The 16,778-nt window shown below is 36.7% G+C and overlaps 1 protein-coding gene across 1 annotated transcript; it reads left to right on the forward strand.

The window, feature by feature from the left end:
- The first annotated feature begins 2,993 nt into the window (after nt 1-2,993).
- Nucleotides 2,994-15,183, forward strand: LOC145008498 (secreted RxLR effector protein 161-like). Its single transcript, XM_078967091.1, has 2 exons — nt 2,994-3,525; nt 15,080-15,183. The coding sequence occupies exons 1-2, from the start codon at nt 2,994-2,996 to the stop codon at nt 15,181-15,183; spliced, it is 636 nt and encodes a 211-aa protein (XP_078823217.1).
- Nucleotides 15,184-16,778: the final 1,595 nt, after the last annotated feature.

A 16,778-nucleotide genomic window follows, 5' to 3' on the forward strand; every position in this document is an offset into this window, starting at 1 on the left:
ATATTATGTTATGTTTTTATATGACTTTTTAGGTTTATGATATTAATTCTATATAGACTTGTAGTATTAATACTCAAATATATATAACTTCTATATAAATATAATATAAAATTATAAATTATACGTAATATTAAAAAAACCGTTATATCACCGCTATACCACCGCGATAACCGTGATCTCAAATAGCGGCATGTGACCGCTATTGAAATTTTGACCGTGATAACTGCGTAGGTTATAGTATGCTCATACTCTATAATGCTGAAAAGAACAATAAACGAAAACGGAACCGGTTACTTATGGAGTATAACAGAAATAGTAATAAATCATTACTATATAGGCATACCGGATTGAATAACCATATGTTTATACTTAAATCAAGATACCAAATTTGTGCATGTATATGTCGAATATTAAAGTAATAGATTTAAAGTTGTTAACCTACACAAGTACTTTTAAGGCTGTGAAACCCAATACAAAATGTACATATACATACACTAAAAGGGTAACATATGGAATTTTTTGTTTAAATTGTTATTATGGTTCCTTGCACATTAAACATCATAGTATAAAATAACTACTTTGTTATCATAATATAAAAGTCGAATTAAATAACAATAAGTATTGAAGTTCAAAGTTCAAGAATTATGAGTATCGTTTTCTTAAATGGCGAATAACTTTGTGTTCCTAGTGAATCTAGAACGAACAACATAGGTTTATTATACCTATTGTTTGTGGGTTTATTATACTCATTCCAAATAGGTTCATCATACTTATTCCGAACACCGAACCCAATCTGTTCGAGTATTCATTTCTGGTTTCGCAAGGGCTAAGTTCACAATACTTAGTAGAGACCTTTCGTCAAATAACCGTTAATCCTCGAGGTAACGACTAACGCTAGGTATAAGTATCATAATATTGATCTTATACGATATGACCGCCCGCCTGGAGTTGCTAGCTACAACTACGTCTGACGAGATGAATTTTGGCGTTGGCGTTAGCATTATTGAACATTGCCCTGCGTTATTACGGGGTGAATGACTTTAGCACGCGCGCACTATCATGGTGTCGGTGAAATAATAAAGTTTAATGTCAAGAGTTCGGTTATGACATCATCTAATATTCCTTCGTTCCTAAATCAATAAAAACGACCACTGATAATATAATTATCATATGGAAATTGACAAAGAGAGATTCATTTACTACTAAGTTGGTTCAACCTATGCAACAGTAAAATAATCATTTCTTGGTGAAAATTTGACAAATTATGATTTGAAAAGGGTAAAGGTTTCTATCTCTATATTAAATTTTTTTTTATAAAAATCTTTTGTTATATTAAGAATATATGGAGTCAAAACCTGTAGGACTCACCAACATTATTGTTGACGTATTTTAACATGTATTCTCAGGAAATTAAGGCAAAAAAATCCACGCTAGGAGTATGGAATCATCGTCTTATATTTTTGTTATAAATTATGTTTTATGTCCTCTTTTTGAAATCGTTGAAGATTTTTCATGAAACATGTAACAAAGTAAGATATAATTATGTCGTATGTGATGTAAAACTTTAAGTGGTTGTTTAATGTTTGATATATGCTAAGTTTGTGATATTCGATTTTCGTCACTCGCCTGATGATTCCGCCGTTGGCTGGGGGTGTGACAGCTGCTGACAACAAGATCGACAACTTGAAGAAAATTATCGATGAAGCAACAAAAGAAATCTCAAGCTAACATAAGGAACCAACCGAACAACCCGATCCAAGCGAACCTCCAAAAGAAAGTCCTAAATTCTAGGAGGAAAATTCATCACCAGTAGAAACCCATGACGTCCCATTCAAGGGGGAGTAATCTAACCCTGATGATGAAACCGTTTCATCATTCAAGGGGGTGAATCCAACTTCAAACAATGAAGGTCCAACCGAGGGGGAGAATTCTGAATTGGATGTTGAGATAGTCTCGCCATTTAAGGAGGAGAATAATCAAGCAACTCACGAAGACACTCAATCCGAATTTAAGGAAGAAATAAATGCAAAATTGGATCCTTCCTATGATCCAAAATATCCTCCTCTCACTAAATGGACAAGGGATCATCCAAAAACTCAGGTTACTGATGAACCATCCGAGGGTGTTCCGACTCGGTCTCAAATAAAAGCGAAACAAACTGCTCTGTTCTCTCAAGTAGAGTTCAGCATGTTTAATTCGCGTGTCTCAAAAAATGAACCGAAAATGGTTAATATTGCACTTGTGCATTCTGACTGGGCTCAAGCTATGCAAGACGAACTTAATGAATTCGAGCGAAATCGGGTTTGGAGACTGATTCCCACACCAAAAGATGCATTTTTTGCTGGGTTAAAATGGGTTTTCAGAAACAATATGGACAAAGAGGGAAATGTTATTCACAACAAGGATCAGTTAGTTGTAAAGGGATGTTGTCAGGAAGAAGGAATTAACTACGAAGAGGCTGTCACTCCAGTAGGAAGGTTGGAATCAGTTTGAATCTTTCTGGCGTATGCTGCACACAAAAACTTTGAAGTATTTCAAATATATGTCAAGTGTGCATTCTTAAAATGGAGAACTAGAGGATACAATATATGTTGAGCAACCATCGGGTTTCGTGAACGAAAGGTATCCTGATCACTGTTATATTCTTGATAAAGCAGTCTATGGTCTGAAGCAAGCTCCTAGAGCATGGTATGAGACTCTTACTCGCTTTCTAAAAATATCCAAGTTTAAACATGGTTTGTTTGACTCAACCTTCTTTCGCAAGAAAGAGGGTGACCACTTAATGATCGTTCAAATTTACGTCGATGATATCATCTTCGGTTCCACGAATCCTAGCTTAACTGTTGAATTCAGGAAGTTGATGGAGACAGTTTGAAATGAGCTCAATGGGTCCAATTATCTTTTTCCTTGGCTTGAATATTAGATAGGGACCCGAAGGCATATTTATCAATCAGGAAGCTTACACAAAGACCTTGCTAACCAAGTTTGGCATGATGGGAAATTCCAAAGTGGAAGTTCCTATGGCATTTGGAACAAATCTAACACCATCTTTGGAGAAACCGACTATTGATATGACCCTTTATCGACAAATGATAGGATCTCTTATGTATCTAACAACTAGTAGACCCGATATTGTGTTCTCTGTTTGTTATTATGCCAGGTTCCAAGCTAATCCACGCAAACCTCATATGGTGGCTATGAAAAACATATTCAACTACCTGAAGCAAGGCTCATCTCTCGGTCTTTGGTATCCTGCAAAATCAGGTTTCTTCATACAAGCATTCTTAGATGCTGATCTTGGAGGATGTGGATTGGAACGAAAGAGCACCACTGGCGGTTGTCAATTCCTTCTTGGGGAACTCGTTAGCTGGCAGTCCAAGAAACAAACATGTGTTTCTCTCTCCACAGCCAAAGTTGAATATATTGCTACAATATCTTGCACGTCTCAGGTCATATGGATTAAAAGCCAATTACGAGATTATGGGTTGAATATGAAGAAGATTCCTCTCTATTGCGATTCTCAAAGTGCCATTAGAATATGTCACAATCTAGTGCAACATTCCAAGACAAAACACATAGCACTGAGATATCATTTCATTAAGGACCATGTAGAAATGGATATGTCGAAATTCACTTTGTTCGGTCCTCAGATCAATTGGCAGACATCTTTAATAAGGCCTTGCCTGAAGCATCGTTTAACAAAATTATACAAGGATTAGGAATGATGGAAGCTGAGTGTGTTCCAAAACCACTCTCATTTCATTAAGAACAACTTTCGTTTTCGCTTTCTTAAAAATTTTCTAACAACCAAAATAAATCGAACACTCGGTCTATTTCGGCTCCTGATTTTTCGGGAACTGAAATAAACCAAAGGCTCGGTCTATTTCGCCTCATTTAATTTTTCAAAGCAAGCGATTGTGTTATCTTTTGGTTTGGTTCTTGTACATCCTTTGTACATTTTGCATATCTTTCTCTTTCTCTACTTTCTGTTTTACACTATTTTTCAAAAATCCAAAAATATTTTTTTTGTCATTCTGTTTTTTTATTATTTTTTCAGAAATTTAAAATTCCAAAAATAGTTTTCTTTTCTGATTTTATTATTTAAAAAAAATTAAAAATACAAAAATATTATTATCTAGTATCACAGATGTTCTTTCATGATGGAGCTGGGGCAAGTATTTCACACACTCTCTTTTAACTAGCTAAGTGTCCCTAAAAGCATGCTGTTGCATGTTGACTGAAGCCTAACGGATTTCAAGTGAAGCTTAATGATTCGATATACACAAATCGTTTCTTCCCAATAAGGTTGTCAAATTCACTTAAGTCATGAGCTACCTTACTCTTCTCATATTGAGCAAAGAGTTAACTGCTTGGTTATTTTTGTATAGCAGAGGAATTTTCGGTTCTTTAGCCATCTCTTCACTATTCTCCATCTCATTTCGGTTTATTATCGTAACCCTTGAGACTCTCAGACTTTATCACTGAGGTTTATGGTTACAGAACATCTGTGTTGATGATCTTAGTTTCGTTTACCACGTGTTAAGTGAGACTCAAAATCCAACACCCACAATGAATTGACAGTGAACAATAATATGTTCTAGTTTTCACCTAAGTTTTAACGAATTCCATTTGATAGCATGTACCAAGAAATCTCGTTTTTCATTTTTGAGAGATCTTTATGAAATTGTTTAAATACCAAGACTTTTCTTCCTAAAAGATTCAGTTTGTTTTGTTTTTGAGATTTCTTCAAAAATCACCAAGTCACTGGAAATTATTCAAACCTACTTGTTTAATAGGCCATATCGGTCTCACAGGTACTTCATCCAACTTTCGGTCTTATGTCAAGTGCTGAAGTTCGGTTAAAGCTAAGCCACCCATTGTAGCCAAAATTCGAAAAGAAGCCTTTTAATGTTTCTTAATAAACAATTGATCATAATTCAATGGGATACCACACAGACACTTCTAGGTCTCTCTTGACCTTGAGGGAAAAGATTTGTGCCCGGGATCCACAATGTAACGCCCGCAGATCCGGGCTAGTCAATTTAGAGATAATAGAGGTCGAAAATGTCTTTTTGACAAAACATTATTTAAAATAAATAATCTTAACTAAGTTTTAGAATACGTCTCAAGGGTTCTATACATATAAAGAACGTTGAAATCCAAGTTATAATGAAGAAGTTATAGTCCGTTGAAGTTTTTCGGCAAAACCGGCATGACAACAGGAGACGTAAATATTGAATTTACGATAGAGGACTTTTTAGGCTTAGTAATCTAAACAAAAGTCGTAGAATATGTTAGACTGAGAGCGTCCATAAAAAAATGCCCAAATCTGATTTCGCATGAGGAAGTTATGAATTTTCTAACATTTGGCTTAGCAGTGCACAACCCAAAACTCGAATTTTAGATCGATCAGTTTTTGGCCTACGTGACCTAAATGAGGATTGAAGATCTAATTAATAGGAACTCAACGGTAAAAAGACAGACGAAAACAGAGTTTGTATGTAGAAGTTATGAATTTTACGCGGATATTTAACAGTATAATCTCCTCGTACTATTAAATTTAAGATCGGTCGACAATTAGCTGACAGAGTCAAAATGAAAGTTGTAGATCTTATTTTTACCTACGCTTGGATATAAAGAACGTCAAGAACGGAGGTCGTATGTGAAAGTTACGAATTTTAGAAGTCAGAAGTGTGCTGTGCGAAAATGGATGATGTGGCACAATCTTGGCTATTGCTTTCTCTCCAAGTCTTGCCAATAGATGGGGATATGTGGCACCAAGTTCAACCATTTTCATCCTATAAATAGAACCTCTCCCACCCTCATTTTCTTCACACCTTTCCCGTTCTTTCTTCTCTTTACTCTCTCTCAAGAACCTCTCTCTAGCCCCGAAACCCCCCGAAAAGCCTAGGGAACCTCCCTAGCACGAGGCGGAAGCCCCGCAGTGCTTGATGGCTCCGAGAAGAAGACCTTTTCGGCTCAGGAACGCTGCTCTAAACAAAACCCAGTTTTCTATAAAACTCGTTGTAAGTGAGCTACGCCTACGCTATCTGTGACATCCCCATTTTCACAGCCAGAAAAGACATTTGTTTATGCTTTATAAAAATCAGAGTTCTTCTTTTAATAAAAATGTTGCGGAATTTGTTTCCAGAAAAACACGATAGATACGTTATTAAAACATTTTCGAAGAAACGCATTTTATTCATTTTAAAACGTTTGGGATGTCATCGTTAATACAGAAACATAAGCATAAACCTAACTTACATTTATTTACACTAGTGATCTACATCTCTTTAAATCTCTAAGTGTAATGTGACTTCATATCAACACCTGTGATATAAATAACTGAGTGGGTCAGGTTGGGAAAGCTGGTGAGTACACAGGGTTTTCAACCCACAATAATATAATTATTATGTTTAAACAATCAAACAATCAACCCAATTACCCATCCCCATTATCTTCTTTACTCTTAAAGATTTATCCTAAGAGTCATATCTATCCTGCATTCGTTTATTCCGAAGTCCCTAACTTCCAGGGTTATAGGACTGGCACTAAATCCATAGCTGCCAATGTTCGTTCGTAAAGCACTAATACCATAGCTGCTATAGTCTATTCATCGGGTACTAAATCCATAGCTACCAGTGTTTATCTAATAGGTACTAAGTCCATAGCTACCAATTCCTAACAAGTACTAAATCCATAGCTACCGGTGTTTATCTAATAGGCACTAAGTCCATAGCTGCTAATGTTTATTAGGCACTAAGTCTATAGCTGCCAATGTTTACTCACATTATATTTTATCTCTCATCATTCATCTACCCATGTCATACCCAACATATTTGTATATATAAAATACGTATACAGTTTAAATCATTTAAAACATGTATAAAACGTTCATACAGCATAAACAACAAGTATTCAGGTAATATGCACACATAGCACGTAGTTTATATAAAATAATTCATATCTATGTGTAAGATGATAGGGACTATGCACTCACATGAAAGGTGGTGACTTAGCACTCGGACAGCGCTTCGATACTCTCAAAACAATTTTCTTCGATAAAACCTAGTATCAACACCACTAGGGTTTAGTCTACCGATATCCGCAACAAATTAATAGTCTGACTATTATTATTATTATTATTATTATTATATAAGCGTTAAATAACACTCAATATAACTCATAATAATAGTCCAAATAATTATTTTAAAGACCTAATAACATTACTATATCGAAACATAAGCTACGCTAAAGATAGGGTAGGCATAGCTCACCTACAGCGGGTTTTCTCGAAAACCGGGCTTCGCTGGAGCAGCGTTTCTGAGCCGAAAGATCCTTTTTCTCGGGACTCCGGGAGCCTCGGGGCTTCCTTCGGGTGCTAGGGGGTTTACCTAGGCTTTAGGGGGGGGGGGGGGTTGGGGGCTAGAGAGAGAGTCTAGAGAGAGAAAGAATAGTTTGGGAAGGTGTGAAGAATGAGGGAACCCAACACCTCTATTTATAGGTTGGATTCCTGATGAACTCGCCGAGTAGGAGGACCTACTCGCCGAGTTGGTGCATGTGGCAGCCTTCTGGTGGTGCCACGTGTCCAATTCTGGTGGTGCCACGTCACCCCCTATCGCGTATCAGCATTCAAACTTAGAAAAATCATAACTCTCACACACGAGCTCTGTTTTTGACATTCTTTTTTTCAATGTGTAGGTAAAATCAAGATCTACAACTTTCATTTATTCTTCGTCGGCTAATTCTCGACCGATCTCAAATTTAACAGTAGGAGGCGTTTAGATTGTTAAATGACCGCGAAGAATTCGTAACTCCTTCATACGGACTCCGTTTTCGTCTCTATTTTTACTGTTGAGTTCCTATTAATGAGATCTTAAACTCTCATTTAGGTCGCGTAAGCCAAAAACCGCTCGAACTAAAATTCGAGTTTTGGGCCGTGCACAGCTAAGCCGAATCTTAGAAAACTCATAACTTCCTCATACGAAGTCAGATTTGGGCGTTCTTTTTATGGACGCTCTCAGTTTAACGTATTCTAACACTTTTGTTTAGATTTCTAAGGCTAAATATTGCTCTATCGTAAATTCACTATTTACGCTTCCCGGTGTCGTGTCGGTTCCGTCGCAAAACTTCGACGGGTCATAACTTCTTCGTTATAACTCGTGTTTCGGCGTTCTTTATATGTACGGAAACCTTGTGATATATTCCACAACTTGGTTAAGATTATTTATTCTAAATAGTCTTTGGTCAATTATCTCCCCCTTAGGATGATTACGTCCCAAAATCATCAACGAAATAGGGTAGTATAATGACTCCATACGTTATCTCTTCATCCTAGGTAATAACTGTAACTTCTATGTTGCTTCGAACGGGTATCTAACTCTTGGACTCCTTGATTGCAGGCGGTGCTTGGTCTTGCACCTGCTCGTTAGACTTTCAATCATGACCTTCGTGTCACAAGCTAATTCTTTATCAGAGACACCTTCTTTTTCTTAGGATAAGTTAATTTGATTACTACAATTGACCGATGTGTCATATTCTAATGACCTATTATCGTATGTAACAACGCTTAGACTCAGGTCTCTTAGAGTCAAATTCCGGAATGGAATATGCCTTCCTTAATGGTCTAGTGTGATATAATCACATTTTAACATGTAACATTTCTAGCTACCAACTTCTTTAACAACGAGCGCGATACTTCTATTGATCATTTTGATTTCAATCGTTTGGTTTAAGTCGGACGCTACATCAAACTTGGTTCTCTGAACCACGTAACCTACTCATCGTAGTCAGACTTAATGTGATATGACCACTAGGTTCGGGATAACAACAACTTTCATAGTCATTACCGAAACAATGGTAACAACATACTTGAATAAAACGAAATCAATTACTAGCTTCTTGGTAACCTCGTGACTTTCCTTGATCCAAGCGTGAGTGCCACGTGGTGCATGTGGCAGCCTTCTGGTGGTGCATGTGGCAGCCTTCTGGTGGTGCCACGTGTAGAGGTTACCAAGGCAGCTAAGAATGTAGAGGTTACCAAGAAGCTAGTAATTGATTACTAGTTGGTGCATGTGGCAGCCTTCTGGTGGTGCCACGTGTCCAATTCTGGTGGTGCCACGTCACCCCCTATCATGTATCAGCCTTCAAACTTAGAAAAATCATAACTCTCACGCACAAGCTCCGTTTTTGAGGTTCTTTTTTTCAACGTGTAGGTAAAATCAAGATCTACAACTTTCACTTAGACGTTGTCGGCTAATTCTCGACCGATCTCAAATTTAACAGTAGGAGGCGTTTAGACTGTTAAATGACCATGAAGAATTCGTAACTCCTTCATACAGACTCCGTTTTCGTCTCTATTTTTACCGTTGAGTTCCTCTTAATGAGATCTTCAACTCTCATTTAGGTCGCGTAAGCCAAAAACCGCTCGAACTAAAATTCGAGTTTCGAGTCGTGCATTGCTAAGCCGAATCTTAGAAAAATCATAACTTCGTCATACGAAGTCAGATTTGGGCGTTCTTTTTATGGAAGCTCTCGGTTTAACGTAATCTACAACTTTTGTTTAGATTGCTAAGGCTAAATCTCCCTCTATCGTAAATTCACTATTTACGCTTCCCGGTGTCGTGCCGGTTCCGTCGCGAAACTTCGACGGGTCATAATTTCTTCGTTATAACTCGGATTTCGGCGTTCTTTATATGTACGGAAACCTTGTGACATATTCCACAACTTGAAGATTATTTATTCTAAATAGTCTTTGGTCAAAAAGTCGTTTTCGACCCCTATTGCCTCTTAATTGACTAGCCCGGATCTACGGGCGTTACACTATTTTTAATATAGCTTTTATTTAATTATAGTAACGTTATTAAGATCTTATAATAAGTACTTGAGCTATTATTATGGGTTATTTAAGTATTGGTTAACGCTTATATAATAGTAACAAAAGCTAGACTATTAATTAGTCACGGCGAATAATATACTAAACTCTAGTGGTAATAATACTAGGTTTCGTCGAATGATATTATTTTTAAGAAGCGAAACGCTGTCTGAGTTCGGAATCACCAACTTTTCAAGTGAGTGCATAGTTACTTTCATCTTACACATAGATAAGAAGTATTTTATATAAATTATGTGTTGTGTGTGCATATTATCTGTATACTTGCTAGATATGCTGGAGGAACAATTTTATACATGTTTTAAATGATTTAAATTGTATATATATTTTATATCTACAAAATGTGTTGGGTAAACATGGGTAGATGTAATAGTTGTTGTGAGAAAAAATAAAATAATGAGAGGTCTCGTTATAGATGTTATTGATGATCCAGTCATCTAGCGGAGTATAATTGACGACCACAGACTATTCTAGACAGTTTAGTGGAACGCTAGCAGGCTCGCAACCTGTAGGTGTTTATTTGAACTGTGTGCTCACCAGCAGTACTCCATCCCCCACATGGTTGCCTTATTTGACATGAATTACTGAGGAACCCCCGAAGCATGTGTTGTCACACCGATGAAAGTCCCTTAGACTAGGTCCCTTGTGTTAGATGTTTTAGGGACGTAAAGTGAGGATACGGGAATGGGTAATTGGGTGTGTTTGGTTTGATAAAGTTAATAAACTTATTTATTGTGGGTTGAAAACCCTATGTACTCACCAGGTTTCCCAACCTGACCCACTCAATTTATTTATATAATAGGTGTTGATATGAAGTCACATTACACTGAGAGATTAAGGAGATATAAATCACTAGTGATAATGAATGTAAGTTTTGTTTATGCTTATGTTTCTGTATTGATGATGACATCCCAAATGTTTTAAAATGAATAAAAATATTTTTCTTCGGAAATGCTTTGATAACGTATTTATCATGTATGTAACGCCCGTAGATCCGGGCTAATCAATTTAGAGACAATAAGCATCAAAAATGACTTTTTGATGGAACATTATTTAGAAGGATTAATCTTAACCAATTTGTAGTATATGTCTCAAGGTTTCCGAAAATATAAAGAACGCCGAAATCCGAGTTATAACGAAGAAGTTATGACCTGTCGAAGTTTCGCGACAGAACCGGCATGACACAGCGCGATGTAAATAGTGAATTTACGTTAGAGATATATTTATCCAAAACAATCTAAATGAGAATTGAAGATCTCATCGATAGTAGTGAAACGACGGAAAGACGGACGAAAACGGAGTTCAGATGAAGCAGTTATGAATTTCGAACGGAGTTTTCCTGTACCGGCCTACTTAAAATAATATATAAGTAATATAATTATAATATATTAAAAATAAATTCAAAATTAGCCAATGGAGTCTAAACGAGAGTTGTAGAGCATAATCTTACCTTCATGACGATATAAAAAAACATCGAAAACGGAGTTCGTATGCGAAAGTTATGAATTTCAGAAGTTCGGGGCGCGAACCCCAAAGCTGTGTCAGAGACCACGACGTGGCAAGCAGTGCCACGATGTGACAAGTCTCCTGACACCTCCGGGAGACCCGCATATGCAACTTGCAATGACGTATGCAGTGACGACCAAGCCCACAACGTGGAAAAAGGGTGCCACGACGTGGCAAGGGCCAAATTTGCCCTATAAATAGATTTGAAGGGCCACCCGACTATGGTTGCTCCATCCCTTCTCTCCCACTCCCGATACACCCTCTAAGCCCTATTTTAACCCCCCGAAGCCCCAGTATCAACCCTGAGACCCGAAGCAAGTCCCGAAGCCCGAAGATCCCGAGAAGAAAAGAGTTTCTGAGCCGAAGCTATGTCCGTGAGAAACCCGGTGTGTGAAGATATCCTGGTTTCACTGAAGAGTTCTACTTGAAGATTCGTAGTGTTGTCCGAGCATCGTCTAATCAAGTGAGTGTATAGTCACTTTCATCTTACACATAGATATGAAGTATTTTATAAAATACGTGCTATGTGTATATATATTGTTGTTTATATGTATCAGTGTGTGGTTACTTTCTTCTAACACATAAATATAAAGTATTAGCTATCAAATACGTGCTATGTGTTATATATTATTTTTCTATTTGAGATGGGCTTGGAATTGATGTTTTTATACGGGTGTTAAATGATTTAAATTGTGTTTGTATTTATATCTACAAAAAAATGTTGGGTAGAACATGGGTAGATGGAATAGTTGGCGACTATGCGACTTAGTGCCTATCGAGTAAACCTTGGTGACGATGTGACTTCGTGCCTATTAAGTAAACCCTGGTGACTATGCGACTTAGTGTCTATCGAGTAAACCTTGGTGACGATGTGACTTCATGCTTATTAAGTAAACCCTGGCGACTATGCGACTTAGTGCCTATCGAGTAAACCTTGGTGACGATGTTACTTTGTGCCTATTAAGTAAACCCTGGCGACTATGCGACTTAGTGCCTATCGAGTAAACCTTGGTGACGATGTGACTTCGTGCCTATTGTATAAACCTTGGTAACTATGAAGTTAGCACCTATTGTTAAGTGAACCTTGGTGACTATGGAGTTAGCGCCTGATAACTATGGATTTAGTACCTGATAGATAAACTTTGGCAGCAATGGACTTCGTGCCAATTCCTTAGGAATGAATGAATGAAGGATAGTGGATTCTTAGGGTAAACCCTTGAGAAAATAAAGTAGATATGGGGATGGGTATTTGGGTTGATTGTTTGATAATTGAATATAATAAATGTATTATTCTGGGTTGAAAACCATATATGCTCACCAGGCTCCCAAGCTTGGCCCACTCAGTTTTCTTTGCATTACAGGTAATGACACAAGGGTATAAGTTGGTGGTCTCGACGAGAGAATTTGGATTATAGATAAGTAGTTATAAATAACTGTTATAAGGTCTATTTTATATTGTTTATGCTTTTGGTATGTATCGGAACATGACATCCCGAGGTTTTATTATTTAATGAAAATACATTCTCTTTGAGAAATGTTTTGATAAATGGTTATCATATTTTGTTTTTGGGACAAATTCCGCAACCGTTTTCTTTAAATGATTACTCTGATTTTAAAATAAAACATAAACAAACCGGTCTTTTCTGGACGAGAAATTGGGGATGTCACAATGTATTACTGGGAACAAATTCCGTAAAAATTTTATTAAAAGAGGTACTCTGATTTTTATAAAGCATAAACAAAATCGGTCTTTTCTAGCCATGAAAATGAGAATGTTACACACAGTTTCGTGTCTATCTAGACATCACTTAAATCCCACAAATAATTTGCTTTATTTCTTTTCTATTAGCACACTCTTTCACGAAGATCTTTATGATTTTCTCAATACTTGTTCATGGTAATAATGGCAAATTTGTAGAATTAATGGTTCGGTTGTCGCTCTCTGGAGGTACACAAAATTTAGGAGCGAACCTCGTCAGCTATTTGAAGCGAACGAATTAGTGTCCACTGGTAACAGAATTTGAATCGTTTTTGGAAATGATAAGCCGGTAACAAGATAATATTTCACGTCGACTCATTGGATAAGAATTTCAACGGCCGTGTGAATTTGAAACGGTTCCTAAACCCACACCTGGTGACGTATATCTAGGGAAACCAAGCTGTCAAATTACACATTTTCAGGTGCCGTATAAGGGGATCATATCATTATCACAACATATTCTTTCTCTCTCTTGGAAACGGTATAAAAGGGTTTCTCACACCTCTTGTACCTTCTTACCATTTCCAAACTCTCTCACGAATACAACAGACGATTTTCAACTGTTCATCTTCTTCCTTCCTACAACAATGGCAGAATCCTCATCCGTTCAAGAACAAACCGCTACCTCATATCTTCTGACCATCAAACCAAATTAGAATCTTATTATCAAACTGACTCCCTTCGTCTATGATGCATACATGCTTCATGTGATCGGATGTCTCAAGTATTCACCGCTGGTGATTGCCCTCACGCAGGTTGAATATGTTCCCATGTCACTACTCTCACAGGTCTATTCATCTGCTTCTTACGATAAACACAAGGAATGGATCTTCTTTGAAATCTTCAATCACAAGACCTTTGTCTCAAAAGCTCGCTTCTGTTCTCTGCTAAGGCTTGCTTCAGACGCCTCTGTCATCTCTCCTGATTTCATCACCACTACCCACCTATTCATTATGTTCTATGACACGGGGTACACTGATATCCTTACCACAGTGACAAAGTTCAAGAAATCTTGCTTACCACCTCAGTGGAATGGTCTTTTCACCCTCATCTTCAAGGGATTAGCCGAAAGGGTTGTTGTGTCTGATGGTGCCAGCAAAGGCTTCACGACCATTTGTTAGGGTTTAAATGTTGTAATATGTCGAAGTGTTAGTTGTTACGAAGGGTCTTTAGTCTTCGTATAAAGATTCTTCAGAAGTAATATTATTTTTACTAAGGCATTATAATGAATAGTCTTAATGTCTAGTCCTTAGTATTTTTGTTATGCTTTGGTACTCCTATAAATAGGGGTCTGTACTAACTGAGTAGGAACTTTTGACTAAGACTTTACAGAATATTCCTTGTACTCTGTAAAATCAAGAGCATAATATGAGCTGAATCAAGATTATATTTTCTCTCGTGTTCATCGTTTTTCTTCTTTCTGAATTCTTACATGAATTGATCTTTAAACTCGATTACAAAGAATATTTTCCGATATTTGAAAGGCACTACTTCGTTAGGATTGTGGTATCCTTCGAAAACAGGGTTCTTTGTACAAGCCTATTCGGATGCGGATCTTGGAGGATGCAGTCCTGATCGTAAAATCACAACAGGTGGATGTCAATTGCTAGATGGAAAGTTGGTCAGTTGGCAATCGAAGAAACAAACATGTGTTTCAATCTCAACTGCTGAAGCGGAATATGTTGTTGCAGCTGCGTGCACATCACAAATAATTTGGATTCAAAGTCAATTAAGAGATTATGCAATTAATATGAAAAAGATTCCTTTATATTGTGATTCACAAAGTGCAATAAGAATTTGTCATAATCCTGTGTAGCATTCGAAGACCAAGCACATTGCTCTTCGATATCATTTCATCAAAGATCATGTTGAAGAAGGAAATATTGAAGTTCATTTTGTAAAAACAACGGAACAATTGGCAGATATTTTTACAAAAGCTTTGGATGAAAAGTCGTTTCTTCGTATCTTAGATGGATTGGGAATCATTGATGGAAATTCACTTCAATCTGATAAAGGCGAAGAGTGATGGGTCTGAATCATTTGGTGTATGGATGGAGAAGAAGATTAAGTGTTCAGAGGTTACTGTTCATGGTCAACGCTTTGAACGCTTCGCATTCGGAAGTTTTTCAGAGGTTATTGTTCAAAACAATGGGTTGCACGCTTCGTATTTGTACACATTTCAACTAAGGTTAGATTTATAGTTTGTTTATTTTTTTGAAAAACCTGAAAAATCAAAAATATTTTCTTTTATTGAAAAATTAAAAATCCAAAAAGATTTTGTTTCAGTTTGTACTTAATCTTTTGAAAAATTACAAAAATACCAAAAATATTTTTCATTTTTTTTAGTTTTAACATGTGTATTGTGAGTTTTGTCAAGTTTCAAATACGAAGGATTCATGCGTCTGGTTTTGAAGGAAAGGTATGCTTTAGATACATTTTGGATTAGTTAGAATGTCCCTAGAAGCATGCTGCTGCATGTTGTCTCAAGCCTCGAATGATTCTATGTATGAGAGATGAAAGACTTGATGAAATTATATCATGAAAATTTCTACCCGACAAGGCTTGTATTTGCATAAATCAACAAGAGCTACCTTACTCTTCTCAAATGAGTTAAGAGTTTTCTGTTTCGTCCAATATAACAGAGGTACCCTTCGATTCTTAACCAATCTTTTTAAAACAAACAATTATTACATTCCAAATATTCGAAGATTTGTCCTTGAGGTCTTTGATCAAACCAATCAAAACCTAGACAAATCACAAATCTGTGTTTATGATCTAATATCATGAGTCCGTGATAGAAGTGAAACCCAAAATATCATAAACCTTAAGGAATTGACGGGGAACAATGTTCCAGATCTTACGAAACATTTGTTTCAGTACCTTTTATACTCTAAATCATATTCATTTCTCTTGAGTGATCTTAATCAAACATTCAAAAACCACGATGTTTGTTCCCAACAAAATCCAGCATAATTTTTTTTTTATGAATATGATTTCCGTGTGAGTATATTTTCAAACTACTAGTTACTTTGAGTATCATTTGCAACCAAGTTGTCACTGACTACACTGGTTATACAACTAATTTTGTTTACAATTTCTCACCTTATTTTAAGGATGATATGGAACGAAATTTTTGAAGCCACCAGTTTGACCTATAAAAGAAACCCTTTGAAACTTCTTTACAAGTTATCGATTGTAATTCACGGGAAACCAAACAAGCTGTTAATTATCTCTCTTGATAATTTTCGAAGATATCTTTGCCTGGGATAAATTTGCTTTTGTGTCAAAAAGAAATTGTTGACATCACAAGTTTTCAAAAGTTTTTTTTCTCTTGTTTCTCATCTAATTTCTTTTGGAACACAGCACACACGAAATCCTTGAGGTTTGAGTAACACCAACTTAAACTGACGATTTTGAAATTCTGGCAAATGACTTCGCTTTTTAAAACCTCAAAGTGAAAGAGCCTGACTTCTATTCCGAAGGCATCCGACGGTTACAATTCTTTTGGGGAATACCAAACAGTCTTATCTCTTGATGACGCATGGTGTATGCTAAGTGTGAACGGCGTGTTGACAGTTACGATTGTTACTTTTTGATGAGTACGTTCCGTTTTTTAAGGTG

The sequence above is a fragment of the Lactuca saligna genome, chromosome 8 (assembly GCF_052625555.1).
Source record: "Lactuca saligna cultivar CGN05327 chromosome 8, ASM5262555v1, whole genome shotgun sequence".
NCBI lineage: Eukaryota > Viridiplantae > Streptophyta > Magnoliopsida > Asterales > Asteraceae > Lactuca > Lactuca saligna.